We start from the raw sequence: 23,376 nt of genomic DNA, 5'->3' as shown, positions 1-23,376 counted from the left end.
AAAGGTCACATTTTTCACTAGCTTACTTCCAGTTAAGTATTCCCCATACTTTGCACAATCAACAGAGGAAGAAAAAACAACCCTATACACATGAAAGTCAAAATAGTACTGCAGTTTATACAGAATTTTGCAACTACCTCTGTAAGACAAACGTCACACTATAAATGAGCTTTATTGTATGAAAATAGGCTGTGATTTGATCACAGCCCTTAAAAGGTCACCTAGGAAGCAAGTAAAGGTCCCAATATAACTCTCAATAGCTGCTACAAAAAGAGCATGGCAAGAGGCAACATCATTGAACTGTTCCTTCATAAAGGCTAACAATGATTCAAGCTGCGGTAAATAGATCTGATCTGAAATTGCTTCTCAGATTCCTCAGCTGATTTACTCTCCAACACCCGAGTCACTCACACATCTCACCCCTTAAGCTTAGTTGCTTTGCCAAAATTTTACCATCATGTTCCTGTCTTGGATAGAGTTAAGGTTTCCTGTAATGACTTTCCTGTAATGACCTGGAGTCTAAATAGGGTAGCCCCCCATTCTGGGTTTCACTGGAAACAAAACCCAAGAAAACTGAAGCTTTGGTTTTGTTGCACACAAACTTCTGTCCCAGCCCTCCAGCTGCCTGTCTCTGCTGGACAAACTAGAAAATTACACAAGTTCTAGAAAAAAAGAGAAACAAAACCAAAAAACAAATCCGAAATTAGTTTTACACAAAGGATGCTCGACAATATTTCAGCTTGGAAACAGGTCTTTTGTCAGCCTGGCTTCAGTAGCAACAGGCTTTGAAGAAAGCACAGGACTTTGAGCAAGACATGAGGCTATCCCGGGTGAGGTCCCTCCTGCAAACTGAGGGCCAAGCAAGGCTGGTTTTGCCTCCGCTAGTGTAAAACATCTGGATGTAAGATGAATGTACTCCTTCCCTAGAGCAGCAGCCACCTCCTCCCTCAAGGAGTCTCTTCCACGCAGGGCAAGGAAGGAACGTCGAATGAGGGGGAGGACGGACCCCTTCATCCAGCTCCCAGGGGTTTTCCTCAGAGAAAACAGAGCCCAAGGGCCACTTTCTGAGTCCAGATAACGGATAAAGGCAAGTCTCCAACACGCAGCTACAGGCAGGCCTAACTGGATGGGGGTTACGTGCGGCCGCGACAGCCCACAGAGCCAGCCAAAGCGCCGCACCACCGGCCGCGCAGAGATGAGGCAACCCGGCGGGAACAAAACCCGCCGAGCTCTGAGCGGAAAGGTAGCGGCAGAGCGGGGCGTTACAGCCTCTTACGGGTACGGGCTCGTACAAAGAAATGGGCGTTTCACGCACCGGCTGCGGACGGGGGCGGCTCCGGGACGGGACGGGTCGCGTCGCGCCGGGGCCTGCGCGGTGACCGCCGCTGCTCGGGCCGGCTTTGCTGCCCGACCCGGAGAAAAGAAAGGAAGGGAGAGAACACCTCAGAGGCCGAACTGAGCCTGCCTGCCTGAAGAAGCAGTTGACGCCCGCCGGCAGCTCCCGGGCCGGGCGGGGCGCTGTGCTGCTATAAGAGCTGCGGCACAAGGCCCCCCTGCTGTTTGTGCAGTGAGGTAACGCTGTTTTCTTCAGCATCGGGCAGGGCGGCTCGGGGCCGGGGCGCTCCCGCGGGCACGGAGCAGTGGGAGAGTGGTGGCCGCCGCATTTGTTCTCTCTCTGGAGGCGGAAGAAGGAGCCCCGACTCCCCGGGACACCGGGCTGTCGGTAGGGATACGGCTCTCTCTCAGCAGGCGCTGCCGCTTCCCGGAGAGTCGGGCAACGGGCTGGCCCGCAGGGGAGAAAAGCCGAGGATGGACCGCGATATATCATTATGTCATTTTTTTCCAACCATATCACTGTTTTCCTTGTGTATCTTCTGGAAAGAGTAGCAGTCACTGAGCTATTCAGTCTACCTTTTTCATGGCGGGGTATGGCAGGGGAAAGAAGTTGAGAGGGGTGATATTTGACAAGTATCAATTACGTATAAACTAACATTACTTCAGAACTCCTGTAAGCTCATCCTCTCGTGTTTTAAGGGAAAGTTATGTTGTGAAAGAAATACTAAGCTTTGTTACTCCCTTATCTTTATCAGGCTGAAAAGCGGGGGGAAAAAAACAGCAGGAAAAGCAAGATGACTTGGACTACAATGCTCAGAGAGAAGCTGCTTTCCGTAAGGATCGAGCATTTTGGAGATAAAGAGTGAGTAACTGACTCAATGCCATTACTTGATCTAATTTTTATTCTCTCCAAGCTTCTAAGGAGGGACCAAGACCTGGGCTTCTTAACTAACAAACTTGCAAGATCGGTGGAGTGTATACATGTGTAGTATTACAAAACAGCTTGGGGGGGGGGGGGGGAAGGATGGTTGATAGAAGATTCTCCATGTTCCTCCTGCCAAACATACATGAGCCCCCAAGGTTGCTCAGGGACTGAGCATTGTGCAGGAGTGTTACAGCTTGTGTTGCCCCCTCAAAGCCCTGCCTGATGACAGGGACAAGAGCTCTCCTCCGAGCCAGCACAGACCAGGAATTGTCTTGGTTGGTCCATCCTGCTGTAGCCTGGGCTGCTACTTGGTTTTTGGACAGCAGGACATGGCTGGATGGAGCCGACTGGCTCCCAGTACCCATGTCAGTTCGTGTGGCCCATAAGGGGCTTGTTTGTAGAGTGAGGAAGTTGCTGCTGAGAACTTCACACCCATGATGCATGTTTTTCAGAGGTTTTGCCTAGAATAGCTCTAGCCTGGCATCAGGGCTGAATGCCCATCACTGCGTGGAACACATCTTCCTATTTAAGTTTCATCCAAAAGGGTCCAGATTGTGATCGCTCTGTAACGTGAACCAAAGCACAGAAGTAGAACAACCAAGAGACTTGTTCCAACAACTCAACTTCTGACCTAAACTAAAATGCTAACATTGCTGAACTATCAACTAAAAGAGACACAGGTCTCTCCAATAATCTTGGAGTAATGTATTTTTAAAATTACATATTTTAAAAAAAGAGACATGGCAATTAACTTGTGAAACTGCTCTAAAAATTTTTTCTTTTACTTAGTTCACTAGTGAAAGATTTATTTCCCTTCTCTCTGAGCCAGTGCTCCTTTTCTTACTTCAAGCTTTTTTCAGCAAGCAGAAAGAATGAGAACTTTTAATAAAGCCTTTTGATCACAGAAGCTGGAGCCTTGAGAAGCACTGACTGCAGCAGAAGTGGTGCTGAAGCCTGCAGAGCTTGGTAACGCTCCAAATGCATCCTCAAGTGCGTATTTGCACGTGTTCACTACCATGCAATTGGTGAGTTAAATGGGTTTTAGTCTACCTCTACAGCAGAAAGAACCAAGGTGGACTGCAGCCTGATTTCCTGCTCTGCTTCAGGAAATGCCCTGTTCTGCAGATTATGTATGTCTGCATTTGAAGTCTAAAGCCTGCTTCCATGTGGCTTATACCCTTTTATTGTGAACACCTATAGAAATATCAACTACCAGAAAACAACTCCTCCTTTCAGTACACCTAGAGTGAAGTGTTTTTTTAAAGCACATTGGCTAAATAAATACTGATTTAGTTACCTAAATTCAGCATGAAAAAAATTCAGCATGAATCATGGTATCACTTTATTCCACAGTCTGAGATGCACATGCTTTGTGTGCTTGCTTTAAATGACAAGCTCTAGTTAGTAATCCTCTATAAAAGCAGGCAAAAATTTCTCAAGGATTTTAAGAATATGAAGAAATACTCCAGGTTCTAAAATTTTCAGTGAAAAGGCATTTTAGTAACATTTAATTGTCTTTTACAGTTTTCCTTCATGAAAGGCAAGAATGGAAAGCTGCTTGCAGGAATAATACAGAAGACTAAAATCAGTTTGTTTATGGTATGTTGAAGACGACAGGAAGAAAATAGAGGGAATAGGCTGAGAAAACAGCTCCTTGTGCAAGCAAAAGGAAGCTATTCAGCAGATAGATGAGAATCAGTCTGGCAATAAAAAGACTCCTTAAAGAGCCAAACTCTTCTCAGCAGAGTCAAGTGACTGATATAACAAGCTGTGACATGGGACATCAGGCTGAGTAGTCAGGAAAACCTGCTTCACCAGGAGGTGGTGGAATCACTACTTGTGAAGGCTTTAAAGATGTCCCATGTAAGGCAGGAGGCTGGTCTAGCTGACCATCAGAGGTCCTTTTCAGCTACCACTTAAAGATGGCAACAAAATACATGGAGATCAACTGCAGTTGGTAAGGAAAATTGCTGACCTGGAAGAATCTCCTAATTGAGAGGTACCTCTGATCTAATGCCTAGCATCACTATTTGTATTAGTTAATAGTTAGAGTTGAGTCACTATGCTCAGAGGTATTTAAAAGACACGTAGATGGTGGCGGACTTCTCAGTGCTAGGTTAAGTTTTAATTAATAGCTAGAAAATCAGAGTATTATTTGAGAAATTATTTTACTGGTAAACTTCAATTACTGTTTTTGCTCAACAAAGAACCCTGTCAGATGGTGTGCTACTTTAGGAAGTTATAGCAGATGAGAAACAAAATAGATGTTGGCCTTACTACAAGGCCAAGACCTTAGAAGTGAAAGGCAACCCTTGGAGGGACTGTAACAGACCTTAAAATCAAACTGCATATTTTCCAAACCTGACATCGAACTCTGGAAGTGGAGCAGCAACTGAAGTTTAAACATGCAGGCCTCCAGGGTCTAAGATGGTATTCTCCCAACAGTAACACAACTGGTACCTGTGGCTGTGGTACCCTTGTAAGACAGTGCTTTCATCATGGATCTAATACAACTCCTATCTAGGAAACTAAGAGAGGAGCTTTCTAAAATGGCTCCTGTCCTAAGTGAATTTGAGTTCACTCACTGTGCAGCTCTTCACTGTTAGGTGGCATTCCAGGTTGGAGTTGTTACTTCTGTTCAAGTTCTTTTTAACATGACAGCCTTTGCCACTGCTCAGCTCTGAGGAAGTTTGAAGAGGACACATACCTGGAAACAAAACTACCTACAAACAGAAGAGTTGGTGCTCCAAGAGTTGGGACTGCTAAGGGTGGACACTTTCATGTCCAAGTACAGACTGGCTGGGTACTCCTGAAAAACAGAGTGTTTTTTTTTATTTATTTATTTTTCCCAAAGCTCACTGATCATGTTAGAACAAATTATTCTGTTTCAATAGGTAATTTTTTCCAGATGCCTGTTATTAACTTATACCTTTCTAGTATCTCTTGAATGGAAGAGTGCTACAACTAGTTCGTAATCTTCCTCCTTGTTCTGGCACTGCATCTTTGAGAGAAAGAAAATTTGCTACTTACAAATAGCTTTTAAACCCCCACCAAAATAGCACCAACACAAAAACCACAACCCTCATCTCTGATGGCTAAGACTAAGAGGGAGTTGAAGGCCAAAGATGTGACAAGACCGTATGAGATGTCACCTTTGGAATTATTTTAAAGGAATTCCTTTCTATTTAAAATAAGCTGTGCTATAGGCTTCTTTAAAGTTGTAATATGCATAGTCATTCCCTTTACATTCCTGCCCTGCCACCATTACAATTCAAGCTTTTTCTAGTTTTGGTGTATCATGGTCTTTGACGGCAACTCGCTACCCAAGTGGATATATAAATGATTCAAACCCACCCTTTAATCTGTTAATCTCTAGAAAGCAGTCTTAAAGCATAATTGTTCATAGCTGTTTGAGACTGTATTGCATAAACCAGCATGCCACTTTTTTTCTGTTGGTTTCCTCATCTCCAATATATTATACAGAGAAATGCACAATTCTGTTAGGTCAGGAAAGGTTTGAACATCAGAACTGCAGGTCCAGTAAAATTCAACATTACATCCCCATTAACATAATAGTAGTTGCCCCCTTCAAATAAGTAGCACCTGGTCTGATTCCTTTTCTATTTAAAGGGAAAACTGGGAAAGGTTAGAAAGCAGCAACACATGCTGGAAGAAGCAATAGTTACTGAGCAGACCAGAGACAGGATCTAAGATGAGACCACCAATATCTGGGAAATACAGATCCAGCAACTGGTACAATGGCATAGTGGAAAAGGGACACATTGGACACTCTTTGCTAAAGCTCAGTAGTATATAGGACAAGTATTTCTGCATTGGTTTCAATCACAGATGATCAGAGCATATATGTATAATTGTACAGTACTTGCTAATTATACAGCAAGACTTAAACTCTTATTCCTTCTTCAGAAATACATCTGATAACTGCAGAAGTATCTACTGAGGAATAACAAGCTAGCCACTGTCTCCTTACAAGTCAGATGTGCCTGCAAAACCTATCAGTGCCTAACAGCTGGAGCAAGTTACAAGGCATGCTATTTGCCAAAAACTGCCTATACTCAACTTCAGCTCAACAACAAAGTGCCACAGCTTGCACCTGTATCAGTAACTGCTCTAGTTTTGTTATGGAACAAAGCAGTAGATTCACTTTCTAGAAGTCAAGAGGTAACAACCAAAGGTAAACTATCAACTCATCTGCACTGTACTCAAGTATTGCTGGGCCTCCAGGCTTCATTCAAAGCTTATGCTTTGGCTTAAAAAAAATTTCTTGCTGAGCAAATGATAAAATTGAGTAAGCTGTTTAAAACATCTGCCTGTATCAATAAGTTCAACGGTGAGAGCACCTTTCATTTGTTACAGTTTTCTATTTGTGACTTTGGAGAATGCAATGGAAGATAGTATCACAGTATCACAGTATGTTAGAGATTGGCATAGTATTCCTATCATGAGAAAGTTCTGGCACTGCCTGAGTAATCCTTTATGGGAAAGTGATGTCTGCATTAAGACTGGGGGTATCTAGCACACAAGTTTCTGAAAGGACTGTAGGGAATGGGAAAAGTACTTTGTTGTTTACTCCTAAGCACTGCTGCCAGCACAGCCAGGTTGCCATGCTGCCAGTAGGTGACTTTCTGATCAAAAATTGTTCTTTCACTCAGTTCTAAACTAAATGTAAGCTGTCTTACCACTACTTTTGAATGCACACCATGAATAGGGAGTTCTTCTGTAACTAGTGAAAGCTATTGTGCTTCAAACACAAGACTTATATTTGTGTAAGTACAAGATCAAAGTTTGCCACTAGCAAATAAACTATCAGTATGACAGTCAATCAGTTGCATTATGTGGCTGCATTTTTATGTATGTTACAATATATAGTGAATAGACTGTCATTTGTCATTCTGTAGTAGACATTCTAATTCCATCTACAACTCAACACTATCATCCAATTTAGCATGGAATAAAAATCTGACTATTCATATCTTCAGTAAAAATGAACAGACTGTGGTTTAACTGATCAAATCACCATACTTTGTAAAGCTGCACAGACAGTACTACCACTTTAAAAGGCCGGAGATTTGACACTCACAAGCACATTCACACACACAGGTTGCACCATATGATTCAGAAGTGAATATTGATCTAAATACAGAAGATGCTAAGTAATACTGCAAGAAGCACACATGGCAGACATATGGAATACACTAATAAATATGCAAAAAGGCATTTATTTGAGAAGTGTTTTAATACAAAAGCTGTACATTCCATATCAGCTACTTACTCTCCCAGCTGACAACTGGATCTTCCCTGTCTATAAGTTACAAAATGTCCAAAGACTGAGGTTTCCAAATACTCTGCTAAATATTACATGCACAATACTGCCTCTGTGATTAACCAAAATTCTTTCAGCTGGTGAAGGAAACCAGTAATCAGCTAGCTCCTCTTACTACTGAACATAAATTAATAGACTTCTTTTCAATCCTTCCAGCCATTCTTTTCATTAGCAGTTATGGCGAAAGCCATACATCGACTACTTTTTATATACAGTTACAGAGATACGCACAGGGTATGTAGGGATGTCTAACATATGTACTAGAAGTACACATGCAACAAAATGGAAAGCTAAAGTCTTAAGCTAGACAACTGCAGAATTCTACCAAACTCAAATTTTGCAAAATGCAAGAAGTTCAGACTTCTGATACGCATTTTCTTAAATAATTTCATTAAATATTGCATTAGGAAAACCACTATTTTCAGCAAAAGAAGGAAAGTGCAAGTTAACAGTTCTTAACATGTCTATCACATTGACTCCAGCAGCGTGAAGATCAATTTTGTCACTGGTATCCTCCAGGTTAAGTTCACACACACACACACAAAACCTCACAAAGCAATTCTGTTGCTAAAATACTGCCTTTTCTCACAAAGCTGTTCTTTGGGTATTGGCAAGAGAATATATAGATGGTTTAAAAGAAGGATCTTTGATAAAGCATAGCATGAATAACTCTAGGTTTTCTATTATAAGTCCTAAAATCAAGGATATACATTTTTGTCAATCAGACAAGCAATCAGTCTACTAAGCCCCTACAAGGGTGTCAAAATATACTTTATTGGCTCCAAATAAATCAACATTTTCAAGAAAGGTGGCTAAAGGACTGGTTTTTTTATGTTTACATTAATATAAAATCCACTTGCCAGACTGACACTATGACAAATTAAATGTTGTTAGAGGATCACTGCAAATTCTTCAGGGCATCTGACACAGACCACTGCAAGAAAAGTCTGTAGTGCAGGATTTCAACTAGCAAGTAAGGAGTTTTAGGTTAGAATTTTGACAACTAGATAGAACAAAGGTTTGGTTTTTTTTTTTAAACCAAAAGCAAAGCAACAACTGAAACACTATGGCTGTGTCAAAGAATTCACAAACAGCAACGCATCTTTTACAGGCAACAGTGTCTACACAACCTTATGTTATATCCACCCACCCTCACTAAGAATTTGTGCCTCCAAGTTGATGGCAGTACCCAGAAAATCCAACACCAAATAACAGTCTCTTTCTGCTGAAGTTTGGAAAGCTACTGCCAATACTAAATTCAGTATTCCATGTATACGTAGGCTGTACGGTACTAGTCAAATGTCAGTATCTATTGTCAATACAAAAGAGAATGCATGCCTAACGGGAAGTTTTATCAAGCCTGTATATACACTTAAAGAACTGCTTACAAAGTTAGTTCCATATGCCCTGCCCTCATTTCACTGAGTCTTCAGGTTCACAAATTCTCTGAAGTAAGGTCAGTTCCAGGGCACTGACAGAAAAAGCTGCCCTCTCAATATGCTATTTTCCACATTTGCAAGGAACAACCACAAGCATTGTTTTGATTACCTCTGGTACACATACAAGTATTGCTTTTAAGTATGCTTCCAGTCCAGTTCTCTAAGCCAAAAGCCAACAAGCTGTGACACAGCTGCCAAACATGGCATTGATCCACACTGTGACTACAGCACAAGGCAGTTACTGTGAAGCTGGGAACAGGAAAGCTCTGCCAAAGAGGGAAGAAACAGTTCCTGAACAGCAAGAGCAGCAGTCACTGCCTCAACAAGCCAGCAAGAGCTCACTGGCGCTTGGGATGTCCATGGGATTGTGCTTCAGTCCCACTGAATTTTTATCAACATTCTCAATTTCCAAGAAAAAGCACAAATCTGGTAAATCCTCCCTCTTAAAAGGGAGGGAAACACAAGCACACTTGTGTTTCAGTTTAAACAAAGTGAACAGCACTAAACCAATTCAGCACCAAGTATGAAACAGGCAAAGGCATGCACCATCAAGAGATCAAGTGCATCCCACCGTGGGCAATTAAAAATAACCAACTTCTCACAAAGTACATTAAAACCCAAGAAAATTAGCTTTGTGACACCAACTCAGATGAATTTTAATAAACTATGAAATAATTTAGAGCTCAATTTGTACAAATACTTTTCAGAACTTTAACAAAGCAGTCAATATGAAAGGGCATACAAGTGCATCTTCTGAAATAACTATACACAACTGTAAACTATTATTGGATATAATCTCCATTTTGAGATTTTGAATTAAGGACTTTGCAACTTATTTTGTAACAATTCCTATGGATTGCCTTATTGCTGCTTTTTCCCCCTCTTCTGCAGAAGTCAACACAGTTGAAGGATTTTGCATTTGTTTGCATGCTTATATGAGCTTCAGAGGTATTGGCAAGAATATTAGTAGCGCAAATGTACTTCTTCAGCAATAATTTCCTTGTGGGTCAGCTCCATAATAATAATGAAAGAACACTGCAACAAAGAGCTGTTAAACGAGACTCTGAAGCACATGGCATGCATAGCACCAAATAAATGCACCAAGGAAGTCTCTGTCCAAGCTGCCATACAGTTATCTTAAGCCTAACTTTCTTTTTCTTACTAGAGTCCCCCAAAACAGGACTACATCTTCTCCATACAGGGTTCAGAGTGGCTTCAGAGTGGAACTATACAGGTGCTTGGGTCACTACTATAAGCAGTTTTAACTAACAGCTGTATCCTCCACCCACGTGTGGGCTTCGGAAGCATTTTTACACACTCTGTGTAAAACCACCACCGCAATGTGAAATTCATACTAAAACGCAGGAAAAAGTTGATAGCCAAAGCAGCTCCACTTAAGTAATCTGCCAAAAAGTAACACTAAACACTTCTAGTTTTCTTCCCTTGAAAAGGTTGCTTATGTGGTTCACAAACCTGGATTTCCTATTGCTTTCAAAACAGAACCATTTTTCCTTTAGAATAACAACTGCCTGGATCACATCAAGCCACGTTTCAGCAATTCTGCTAATCTGCTGTAGACACACACTGATCACAAAGTGGGTTATATAGCAAAAATGTCAACTCATAACAAAGACAGGAAGAACAAGTTATGCCATATACTCAAAGATTCACCAAAAAAAAAAAATAAATCAATTTTTTAAGCATTGTTTTGCTTCAACACAGCTTTACATTAATGCTCATCACTTCCCCGAGGAATTTCAAAATTTGCCAACCTTCGGCGTTACTAGTTGAAAGGATTGAAAGAAGCGCTGGGGTTTGTACCCAAGCTATCCTCCTCTCAGACCACTACCACATCCCAGCTGCTCTTTGTTGATGAATGTGGGCACTCCTGTAGCAACACAATCCAACCTCCTCCTCTTTCATATGAAGATGTGGAGATGAGAAAGAAATAGGAGGATCCTAGAGGCAGGAAAGAAAAGCAGAAAAGGGAGGGAATTGGTTTGAGGAAGACATACATGTAGTAGGGAATGAGGAGGAATTGACAGTACAGTCTTCAGAACAAGGGGACGTAGGGAAGAAAGCAAATTCTTGTTTTAAAAAAATTAAGAGCCTGTCTTAAACACCACTTGAAATTCTGCTTCAACTACCCCAAGCTCCAGTACTGGAGAACTGCAGTAGCCTTCTCATAGGCTGCGAAGAAGCAGCAAGAGTAGAAAGGATTTCCTTGTTCCTTATTCTGACACCCACTGTGAACTCTGGTAATCTGCTTCATCTCTGTGCATCCATTAATTAGCAACCGAGGCAGAGTAGTCTGGACCATCCAAGCTGAATTTTCTGCAGCAGACAAACACAGAAGCATGGAACAGAAAGACGAGGTTACAGGGAAAATAATTACATTGATAAGCACTTAATTATTACTTTGTTTAGGACAAAGAAATAACTCCCAAGCACAGATGACAATGACAGAAGTACAGTGAATTAGTAAATTAGTCCACTTCGTGATTACAAAAAAAAAAACCAAAAAAAAAAAACAAACAAACAACCAACCCAACAATGTAGTTTTCCTCTATAAACTGTTTTCCTTAGGATTTATACCTACTGAAATACAGATGTAGCAACAGCAGTGATGAGCAACTTGCAACATCCTCCTAGCTTTAAGATGACATGTAGTATACTTGCAGCTTTCTTCCCCACATATGGATAAGCTTCTTCACAGGCAGCCACTGTTTGTCCTAAACTAAGTTCATCAGGTAAAAAATAAATGCAGCATAGAAGTTATCTTTCTAGCTGCCAACACACAAAAAGGATACACAAACCAATGAAATATTTAAAACACAGCACACTGTATTACACACGTAATTAATTTTTCATTTCAAGTTTATTAAAACTTTAGCAGTACAAATGATCCAGGTTTTAGATTATCAAAAGACCAAACTGAAGTCCACATCTTAAAAAAAGGCGTTCCCCAAAATGTCTTTAAAACTTTGAGACAATGGAAACATTAAGTCCACACACTCATCATCCATGCCTGTCGTCATCTGTTCCAGGACTTGTTTCGTGGTCAGACTTTTTATCCTTACTAGGGGCATGATCTCTTTCCTGACTCTTTGATTTTTGGTTTATTTCTTTTTCTGCTGAGGATCTGGTCTTTTCCTTTTCTTTACTGCTGCGTGAATATGATCTTTTTGATTCTCTCTCTTTGCTACTTGGTCTCTTTTTTGAGTCTGGGCTTCTATCCTGATCTTTATTAGACTTATCTTTACTGGATTCAGGACTGCTACTTTCACGGCTTTTTGAACGCCTCTTCCTTTGGCTTTCAGAATCGTTCCTCTTATATGAGCTTCTACTTTCTCTATTTGAGTACCTCTCCCTGTTTCTGCTTTGACTTTCTTCCCTCTCTGAGCTCCTTGATTCTCTCCTCCTCCTATTTTCTCTTCCTCTGTATCTATCTGGTGTACCTCTCCTTTCTCTGCTTCTTGATCTTCCTCTTCTTCTTGTTTCTCTCTCTCTATTCCTTGAATAGTCTTTACTTCTGCTGCGATCTCTGTCTCTGCTTCTCGATCTTCCTCTCCTACCCCTATCTCGGCTTCTGCTTCGATCCCTTGTTCTACTGCTGGAACTATGCTTTCCTCTAGGATGCTCACGCTCTCTGCTTCTTGACCTACGTTTCTCCCTGTCTTTACTCTTCCTATGGTCTTGTTCATTACTTCTTGAGCCTGCCCTTTTACTTCTCTCCTTGCTTCTACTTCTTTCTTTATCCCTCCCTCTAGAATCGTAGCGTTTTTCTTTTTCTCTACCTTTCTCATGGTCTCTCTCTTTGCTTCTTGTTCTCTTTTCATCATGTCTACTGTACTTAGAGTCCCTTTCTTTACTTTTTGATTTCTCTCGGCTTTTACTATGGCTTCTAGATTTAGCTCTTTTCTTGGCCTTGCTTTTGTTATGCTTGTCATCTTTTTCTGAATTCCTTCTTGTCTCCCTGTCTTTACTGCTGGATTTGTGATCTTTTTTCTTCTCTCTTTCCCCTCTTCTGCTTGGGCTTTCAGAAACATGTCTGTGGTCTGATATTTTTCTCTCTTTTCCTCTTCCTGGGCTTTTTTGATTATCTTTCCTGTTTTCATGTATTTCACTCCTTGGAGAGAAAAAGATACGATTTTTTAAAATATTCTGAATCCCCTCCACTCTGAAAAATTAAGACAGAAGCAAGACAGCTTCACAACTGAAACTTAAATCACATTAGGTCATCTATATCAATAACTATATATTTACAGTGGCATGACTAAAATCGGGCACAAATAATGGGATAACCGAATCAGTGCCCTGGGTTTTTTTTTCCAGAAGTAACCATAATGAAAAATCTAAGATGACAGGTATCACTTTAAATATGTAAAAAAATTTCAATGCATATAATCCAGAAAGAAATAATCTTACTTGTCCCCTTTTATCCATCTTTCTCCACTAGATACTCTCATTCTCTGAGCTCTTTGCATTTCTTGCCTCCAATGTGGAGGAGTTTCACTGCGTCGGAATCGATCTCTTGACCTAGATCTGGAAGGTGTCCTGTAACGCTTGAAATGAATAAGAGAAAATTGGGTGTAAGTCTGAATTTCACATGGTGTGATAGCTATGCAAGATTCTTAGCCCTGGCAGTCGATTCTACATAGCACATAACATGACACTTCATACGTATATAACAAGTACACATTGCAAGTTATTAACTTACTGAAAAATACATTTGGCATTCAGCTAAAGCAGGAATATAAAATGTCTGATCAAATAACTATTTTAAAGGTAACTTTGATTTCTGTACTCTGCTCAGAGGTCTTCTCTTGTTGCTTTTCTAAGAATGAAAATTCTTCTTAGCTCTGACAAGCAACACAAAGACTATACTTCACACTTATTTATGGGTTTTAGTAAAATTTGAGGGATAGAGACTTCTGTTACTAAAAACATTTTGCTACAAGTACTGTGTAACATATGGCTTCACAGAATAAGAAAAACCAATCTGACAGCTCCCCCTGCCAAAGGTGGAGAAGTCTTCCGCACATTCCTGTGGGTGATGTCATACTGCTTCTGCTCATCACTAGAATGGTTTTTGAGCTAATTCCATTCACAAAATCACAGACAGTACTACGGTAATACGAAGAAAGCATTTTTTTGTTCAAATAAAGAAAATTCCCCTTCAAATAAACCCGGTATGCAAACAGGAAATTAATTTAATTTTCCTTGCTGTCTTCCTCCAAGCCTCAGTTCCCAAATCAATTACAATGCACCTTTTCTATTTTACATCAACCATCCTAATGAAAACGGTTCCTAACACCAGCTGTAAGACTGTGCTACCACCTTGTTTATTCTGGGGAACAGATTGTAAAACATTTACCCTGGGTCCTCTTCCTTTTATTTTCCTTCCAGATCTGGTCACTAACAGCCTCCTCTGGTACGTTGACTGTGAATTCGATAGATTACTAAAAGTAATTTTTAAAAAGTTATATTGTTATTGACATAAAAAAGAAGGAAAGAAAAAAAAAAACCCAATTATTAACATCTTCAGAAATTAAACTAAATGAAAACAGATGCAATTTTATTTTTTATAATCAGTGCAGATAGTAACAACCACACAGTAAAAACTTCAGGTTCTGTGACCACAAAATATTTGACAAGATTTCCAGGGTTTTCCATTTTTGAAAGAAGACTTTATAGATTCAGATTGGGTATGTTCCAATAAACTCTAAATGAAACTGTAATGCACTTTCCTTTCTTTTTCTTGAATTGGTAATTTTAAATTTTTCATTCACTAAAACTATTTTCGAAGACTAAGTCTTTGTTCTTGGACAAAGGTAACAGTTGCCAATAAACTAAGAAACCCTTTTTCATCCAGCAGTGCTCACAACATGGAACTGTTTAATAGGGAGAGGACTCACTTAACATTAGTCTTAAACTAGTAACCTGACCATACCACTGTCAGCGCATAGTCAAATTCAAAACATAGTATGTTACCTTTCCCTTTCCTTCTCTCTGCTTTTCCTCTCTTTTTCTTTCTCTTCTTCTTTAGGAGGACTTTTCCTCATCAGGAACCGGTTTTCAGGTACAGGAGGAATTTCTTCAGGACGGACAGTAGACACTGGCTGTGCTTCAGCATTTTCATCTTCACTTTCACTGGAAGAGCTTTATTTTTGTTTAAAGAAAAATTATACTTGAAGTGAGTTATTAGGATGAGGGAAAACCTTTCAATCCATTTAGATAATTCAGAAATTCTCTCAACTCAACACACAATGATACCACAAGGAACTCAAGAAACAGCTCTTTGAGATGGAACTTTTTTCTCCCCTATGGCATCTTTGGTCTAAAATAAACAACTACAATAGATTTCTGACCAACATTTTAAAAATCTATAAAATTCAATTCACATTGGAACAAAATTGGTGCAACATCATTTACTCTATAAATACAGCTTTTTTTATCTTAAAAACACTATCAGGAGGGTCAAATTCAGATTTTACACTAGCATATATAACTGGCTACAAATTACTGGAATTCCAAGCAGTCTGAGTAAAAAAAACTTGTGTGAAACGGGCTTAGTCCCACGGAAACAATGTTTAAGCAGCACTGCCCTATGTGAACATGTCTTAAATTTTGCTGCTAGCTAGAAAAACATGACTTGCACTGACACAACTTGTATCTCACATTAACTATAAACAAAACTATTAGATTAGAAATAACATTTTCAGAAGCAAGAGTGCCTTTTGAGTTTTACCACCTTTCAGTGACATGGCAAGACTTCTGGCATATCAGACCAAAATAATGTTCATTTTTTCATTTCTCATTTAATTTTGCATACTACATTCTCCTAAGTCCCACTGCATATAATTTAAATAGTATCATATAGAAGTGAATTTAGGGAAGCAAGTTATTACCACCTATTTCAAACCAAGCACTCCTACAACTTTTCAAGCCAAAACCATGTTAAGTTTTAGTCCTTTCCTTCACTCTTTTACAAGCTGCAGCATGTATGCATATGGACACTGTCCTTTATCATCATATCAGAAAAATTTAAGCTTGTATATGGAAACTGACTCTCTCCCAAACTTCAAAATACCTAATTCACTAGTTACAGAACACTGTTCGGCAGTGATAGGACAAGAATATGCATGGCGTACATGTAACAAAGCAAAGTTTAAAAATCACCTTTTCTTGCTTTTCTTTCTCTTTTTCTTTTCTTTCTTATGTTTCTTGGAATTTTTCTTTTGTTTCTTTTTTCGTTTTTTAGACTTCTCTTCCGAAGCACTCTCAGAATCCGATGATGAATCAGAAGAGGATTCTGAATCACTTGAACTTTCCGAGTCACTGGATGAGGAAGATGACTTGTGCCTTTTCTTTTCTTCTTTCTTGGCTTTAAGTCAGAATAGCAAAGAGACATTTTAATATCAAGCAGGAAAATTAACTCATCTAGGATCTCCCTGAAATTCTTACAATTGTGTCATGAGACTACTTCATCAAAATCCTTAAGAACAAATGGAGGTTTTGGAGAAAACACTGTTTCTCCCAAGTACAATAAAGGGTATGTCTAGAAAGACATCAGAAATTTCCAACATTTTGCATTTACGAAGCTCTGAACTATCAAATTTATACTGTCAAGAACTTGTAGAACTGTGCAAGTTTTCAGATGACGTTCTGTTCAACATAAGCTACATATGAAGAATTACTTAAAATTTACAAGATGTTTATATAAAAACTAAAACTCTTCGGCTTCAGGTTTAAACTGATTTAATATAAAATCTATTCAGATCACAAATAAGAGAAGTTTTGAAACAGGAAGTAAGTGCCACAGACTAAATTGATTACTCATTGAATTTTGCTTAGAGGGAAGATTCATATAAGCAACCTTCCTGCTAAGTGAAACCATGCTCAGAGAACAGTCCTAAGCCTCCAGCTCATGTGTTGTGGTTGGGTTTTATGTTTGTTTGATGGTTTCTGGGTGGTGGTGGTGGATTCTTTTTCTTTTTAACTTATTAACCATCTGGTATGCAAAGGAACCCTGCTAAAGAGCAGACTAGTCCTTAATTATGCAGTTCACCATTTCTCATGTGAATGCTGGAGCTGCAAACCAGCAACTTACTGGCAATCTGGCACTTGTCTGACTGGAAATAAACCAAGCACACAGCTTTTCATGCCCTTTTAACTGATCTGAGCCCTACTTAAAACTATTAAAAGTGATATAAGTATTATTTCAGAGTCACAGTAATTTGAAAAAAAACATACAATCAAAAAGGGCATTATAAAAACTTTACTAAAGGAAATCTAGGCTTCAGAGTTACGATGCTTCCAGTAAATCAGTTGAATTATATGAATACTCCTGAAATGTGTTATGAAATTTGTACCAGGTTATTGTTCAGAAAATTAAAAGCTCTATCAGAAAATCAAGAAAAAAACACTGGCTGACTTCAGAGTGCTGTAGTTGACTTTTCTAATTAGCATCAAATATCATTTTACTTTGTCACTGCAAATTACAAAGATAGCTCATCATTCACTACACAACATAGTACAGCCACAGACAGAAGAAACAGAACCTTCACCATTAAACAGAAGAAAAATATACCAAAAATACATACTGATGTCACAGAATCATAGAATCAGCTAGGCTGGAAAAGACCTTTAAGATCATCAAGTCCAACCACTACCCCAGGACTGCCAAGTCCACCACTAACTAAACCATGTCACTGAGGGCCTCGTCTACACGTTTTTCTAATACTTCGAGACAATGATTCTACCACTTCTCCTGGGCAGCTTGCTCCAATACCTGATTACCTTGTCTGTGGAGAAGCTTTTCTTAAAATCCAATCTTGTTTCCTCCTCACAGTAAACAATCCATATTTTAGGAGAACACTTTTTAAGACTTTAGAACAGGCTTCAGATCAGAGACAGAAATGAATTTTACAGTTGTGTATGAATCCTAACTTACAGTATTCGTATTTTGCAAAGCTTTTAATAGCTTGCTCTATCCAAAGAATTCACAGTTTACAGAGATATTATCTGAGCTACATTAACATGCAAGCAATTTAAATGCAACCTCCCACCCCCTGCACTTCATCTGCACAAAGCAGCTAAGGGAAAACATTAGGCACCAAAGACAGGATTATGACTACACAGCCTGTCTGCATCTGAAAACAATTCAGAGAACACAATGTCTTCACATAACACAAAACATAGAGATGTTTCCCTTAACAGCCTAACCTTTTTTGTTTCTATTAAAGACAGAGAAATTAAAACTACTTAGTCTGGCCAAGCATTTCTTCTGTTGGTTTCCACTTGTGCCCAGTAAGATAGAATCATAGAATAGTTAGGGTTGGAAAGGACCTTAAGATCATCTAGTTCCAACCCCCCTGCCATGGGCAAGGACACCTCCCACTAAACCATGTCACCCAAGGCTCTGTCCAATTTAAGTACTATTTATAAGCCATTGTTATAAAATAACTAAGGCAAGAAATTAGAAAAAGTCTTGTAAAAAAGGGGAAAAAAAATAAGGTAAAAATGTTTGGATTCTGTTACATGATTTTTGTCCTTGCTCTACAGAAAACAAGCCCTCTTGGGTATTACAACAACTCAAGTGTCAGAAGAGAAAAAGATTTCCAGAACTTCAAAGAATATAGGTTATTGACCAGCTTTTTTTACTTACGAACAGCCTTGATTTTTCACATATGGATGGGAAGAAAAACTCCACTTCAGAATTCCCTGCTACCAATCTCTAAGCATATACCACACTTACAGGTGTATATATACAGAAAAAAGTGGCAGCAGTACCAAATACTGAGTAGTATATATTAACAGTTACTCCACTTCTAGCATTCAGTTATTTGGAAAATGGATTCTTTTAATTCTATATAAGCAGATTAGAGATCTGAAGGCAAAAAAACCCAAAGGTGATACTCATGTAAAGAACTTTCGGCAGTGGAAACACTCTATGAAGAATACATCTGGTGACTGCCCTTCTGAAAATATGTGGCTGTTTAACTGTTTAATGGAACAGTGTATCCATTTTTTGATTTATCAGTATTAGATACTCCAACTGCTTGGCAGGTATTACCATGTCAACTGACTCTTGGGAGGTAGCAGTAGGTATCTGCAACTGCAAACACAAGCTCAATGTGGAAACTCTCAAATTCAGGACTAACTTGGCCTGTTTTTGCAAAACTGCATGATGGGAGGTAGCAATTTTTCAAGGATGATCGAAAGCAACAAAACTTAAATAAAATTCCTTGCTAAACTGATCAGAGAAAATGTATCCTGGGGATAATGAGCCTTAGTGTAACAGTTAGGGATGCACTATTTGTAACAATAAGCTAGTACTTCCTACCAACCTAACTTTTCATCAGAAAAAACATTCCCATTTGGGCTAGAATGGTAAAAATCAGCAAGGACAGATCCACGGTTGCCCAAAATACACCTCTAGTTGCACTTCAGACAGCTTCTCTGTGACTGGTGATGTGCTGTGAGAACTCTGTATTGCCACTTGGAAAATGGATATAACTGGGTATGCTTTAGAGTAGCAGAGTTGAGTGTGGATGTATTATACCACTGCAGAGATGGACAATGAAGGGTTCTTAACGGAAAAGAGTCATAATTTCCCAGAAAAGCATCAGTTAAGCTTTCATTCATAAGCATCATCTCTTAATACTAAATTTTGTTCTGCATATTGTTACTGAATGTAAAACAGTGAATTCAAATGTATGAAGTCATATTTTACTCCCATCAATCCATCTTCTCATCTACCATATCCTGCCCAGAACACCTTCTGCCTGTAGAATGTGAAGCACTGATGTTCTAGATCTATCAACAGCCTTCAATATTATTCTAATGTTTTTATTACAACATCCATAATGAAAGCTAATCATACAAGGGACCTTAAAGATCATCTACTTCCAACCTCCATGTATTTGACACTTTGGCACAGAAACCTCCACTATATTGCACTATACTGTTTCCCACATCTGTTCAGGCAAAACAAGATGTCTCCAAACTCAATTTCAGAAGTTGTTGAATAAGGCATCAATAAATGTAGTTATTTTCTGTATTTTATCCCTCCTGCATCTGTTTTAAGCATGTCAAAAACTATTTGTGACAGTTTTACCTGCATTATTGTACAATTATTGTATCAAGTTTAGGTACATTATACTTACTACTTTAATAGATATAAATGGAGGTGAATTAGTGAGCAACTACCTCAACAAATATAATGTGATCCTTACGCAGAAAATAACACCAATACTAGATGCATTTGCGAAATCACGTGGCAGGTAGGAAGTGAAATGACAGGGGAAAAAGAAAACCAAATCAAAAATCAAAACAAAAACAAAACCCCCAAAATAAAACAAAAAACCCAACAACTAAAAAGCCCAGAACTGTTTATACAGCAAAGACAGAAACACAGAACAGTTTAGGTTGGAAGGGCCTCTAAAGATCATGTAGTCCAACACTCCTGCAATGAGCAGGGGCATCATCAACTAGATCAGGTTGCCCAGAACCACATCCAGACTGGAACGTGGCACAGGTTGCCCAGAGAGGTGGTAGATACCCCATTCCTGAAGACATTGTGCCAGTGTTTTACCACCCTCATTGTGAAGAATTTTTCCCTCACATCCAGCCTGAATCTCCCCTCTTTTAGTTTAAAACCATTACTCCTCATCCTGTCACAACAGGCCCGCTAAAAAGTCTCTCACACAGAATCACAGAACATTAGGAATTGGAAAGGACCTCAAAAGATCATCTAGTCCAATCCCCCTGCCAGAGCAGGAACACCTAGATGCGGTTACACAGGAAGGCATCCAGGCGAGTTTTGAGTATCTCCAGAGAAGGAGACTCCACAACCCCCCTGGGCAGCCTGTTCCAGTGTTCCGTCACCCTCACTGAGAAGAAGTTTCTTCTCACATTTAAGTGGAACCTCTTGTGTTCCAGTTTGAGCCCATTACCCCTTGTCCTATCATTGTTTGCCACTGAGAAGCGCCTGGCTCCATCCTCGTGACACTCACCCTTTATATATTTATAAACATTAATAAGGTCACCCCTCAGTCTCCTCTTTCCTAAACTAAAGAGACCCAGCTCCCTCAGCCTTTCCTCATAAGGGAGATGCTCCACTCCCTTAATCATCTTAGTTGCCCTGCGCTGGACTCTCTCCAGCAGGTCCCTGTCCTTCTTGAACTGAGGGGCCCAGAACTGGGCACAATATTCCAGATGCGGTCTCACCAGGGCAGAGTAGAGGGGAAGGAGGACCTCTCTCGACCTACTGACCACCCCCCTTCTAATACACCCCAGGATGCCATTGGCCTTCCTGGCCACAAGGGCATAATGCTGGCTCATGGTCATCCTCCTATCAACCAGGACCCTCAGGTCCCTTTCCCCTTCACTGCTCTCTAACAGGTCGTTCCCCAACCTATATTGGAACCTGGGGTTGTTCCTGCCCAGATGCAGGACTCTACACTTTCCCTTGTTATATTTCATCAAGTTTCTCCCTGCCCAACTCTCCAGCCTGTCCAGGTCCCGCTGGATGGCAGCACAGCCTTCTGGCGTGTCAGCCACTCCTCCCAGCTTAGTGTCATCAGCAAACTTGCTGACAGTACACTCAATTCCCTCATCCAGGTCATTGATGAAGACATTGAATAATACTGGCCCCAGCACTGACCCCTGAGGCACCCCACTAGATACTGGCCTCCAACTAGACTCCGCCCCATTGACCACAACTCTCTGGCTTCTGTCCTTCAGCCAGTTCGCAGCCCACCTCACCACCCGACCGTCCAGTCCACACTTCCTCAGTTTAGCCGTGAGGATGCTGTGGGAGACTGTGTCAAATGCTTTACTGAAGTCAAGGTAGACCACATCCACTGCTCTGCCATAATCCAACCACCTTGTTATGTCTTCATAAAAGGCTATGAGGTTGGTCAAGCACGACTTCCCCTTGGTGAAGCCATGTTGACTGCCCCTAATTACCCTCTTATCCTTGATATGCCTTGAGATGGCACCAAGGATAAGGTGTTCCATCAGTTTTCCAGGGATGGAGGTGAGGCTGACCGGTCTATAGTTACCCGGGTCCTCCTTTTGCCCTTTTTGAAGATTCTGAGGTATTGAAAAGATCACCTCAGACTCCAAAGTCATTCTACTAGACATCACAACAGGTAAACACAGAACTACATCAGAAAGGAGAGGAAAAACTAAGAAGCTCAAGTTTGATTGCTTGTATTTTCCTTAAGCTGAAAGAACAACTATTCTCTTATCCTTCAATATCCCTGATGCAATCCTTCACAGTACATATCAGCAGAAGATGCTATGAATGAAAAAGCATGATGATCCCTATCACAGGTCCTACCAAACACGCATCCTGGGTTTCCTCTAATGAGATTCTCCAGAGTGACACCAACATCTTAGATTGAGCCTTATTTTGTAAAATAAGCAGAATCCAATCTCCAGTACCATGTTCAGCTCTAAAATGGTACAGCAGGGCATCCCTGTAGGTACTGTCATAAACCTGTTTAAGAATATAGTTTACAATAATTATTGAACTTATTCCAAGTTTCTTCCAGGCTTTACTAGTCTTCAGTACCTGTTCTGAAAATTTACCTAAAAGAAAACTGAAATAAGTTCAATACCTACAAAAAATCCAGCAGTTATCAAATAGTCGGACTACCATCAACCTTAACACAGCACTAATTTCTATGTGACAAGTGCTTGCCAGCATTGTACTAAAATTTAGCTACTATAAGGAAATCCAAGGCTGGAGAAGCTTTAAACAAAACACATAGGATGTTTCTTTAATGTCTTCTGCATCAACACAAATTGATGTATCAATTAGGTTTTTTCGAAGACAAACTGTACTGCAAAATTCACCAACTGTCCCACCATCCATCACAAATAAGTTTCTAAACATTTTTATGAGCAACCAACAGGGAAGAAAACGAGCAAAATTACCTCAGTTTGCACCCATGTAAAACGTACAGTTCAACTTTACCTTTGGATTTTGGAATTAACTCTCCACAACTCAGTATGCGTACTTCAGCATATGGTTTACTGGATGCATCTGTTTTCTGGTTTTCAATTTCTCTCACAACTTCTTGACCTGAGATGACTTGTCCAAAAACAACATGATGTCTGAAGAATTTAAACAACAGAATTCTTAGTACTTCATTTTCCCAAGGCAGTTCCCAAACAAACATAAGAAGGAAGCAAGAGATATTTACCCATCTAAGTGAGGTGTAGGTTTAGTTGTTCTGTTGTTTCCAGGTTTTTAAAGAGAAAAACAAAGTCAGTATTAGTGGAAAGCAGTCACTATTTGAATCATGTCATATACACAT

The 23,376-nt window shown here is 39.9% G+C and overlaps 1 protein-coding gene and 1 long non-coding RNA gene across 6 annotated transcripts in view; one reads left to right on the top strand and one right to left on the bottom strand.

Annotated features, from left to right (window-relative positions):
- The first annotated feature begins 1,347 nt into the window (after positions 1–1,347).
- On the top strand, positions 1,348–16,325 carry LOC308222404. Of its 4 annotated transcripts, none has more exons than XR_013957114.1 (4): positions 1,348–1,572; positions 2,091–2,197; positions 3,166–6,455; positions 16,308–16,325. It is a non-coding gene; the product is annotated as an uncharacterized lncRNA (long non-coding RNA). The 4 variants fall into 4 exon arrangements; XR_013957115.1 differs by lacking the exon at positions 16,308–16,325 and having other exon boundaries at positions 3,166–3,285; positions 3,785–11,631; XR_013957116.1 differs by lacking the exon at positions 16,308–16,325 and having other exon boundaries at positions 3,166–11,631.
- The window catches only part of PPIG (peptidylprolyl isomerase G), a 25,531-nt gene continuing 13,950 nt past the window's right edge, over positions 11,796–23,376 (bottom strand). For both annotated transcript variants that reach the window (XM_080620349.1, XM_080620350.1), the window contains 7 exons: positions 23,263–23,292; positions 23,034–23,173; positions 16,226–16,430; positions 15,038–15,205; positions 14,421–14,505; positions 13,472–13,608; positions 11,796–13,172 (listed from right to left, as the gene is read on the bottom strand). In XM_080620349.1, coding sequence (XP_080476475.1) covers positions 12,062–13,172; positions 13,472–13,608; positions 14,421–14,505; positions 15,038–15,205; positions 16,226–16,430; positions 23,034–23,173; positions 23,263–23,292 — 1,876 coding nt within the window. In that variant the 3' untranslated portion in view covers positions 11,796–12,061. The remainder of the gene's footprint in view (positions 13,173–13,471; positions 13,609–14,420; positions 14,506–15,037; positions 15,206–16,225; positions 16,431–23,033; positions 23,174–23,262; positions 23,293–23,376) is intronic.

The sequence above is a fragment of the Psittacula echo genome (assembly GCF_963264785.1).
Source record: "Psittacula echo genome assembly, chromosome: 6".
NCBI classification, from domain to species: domain Eukaryota; kingdom Metazoa; phylum Chordata; class Aves; order Psittaciformes; family Psittacidae; genus Psittacula; species Psittacula echo.
This window is presented reverse-complemented; position numbering and strand designations above follow the sequence as displayed.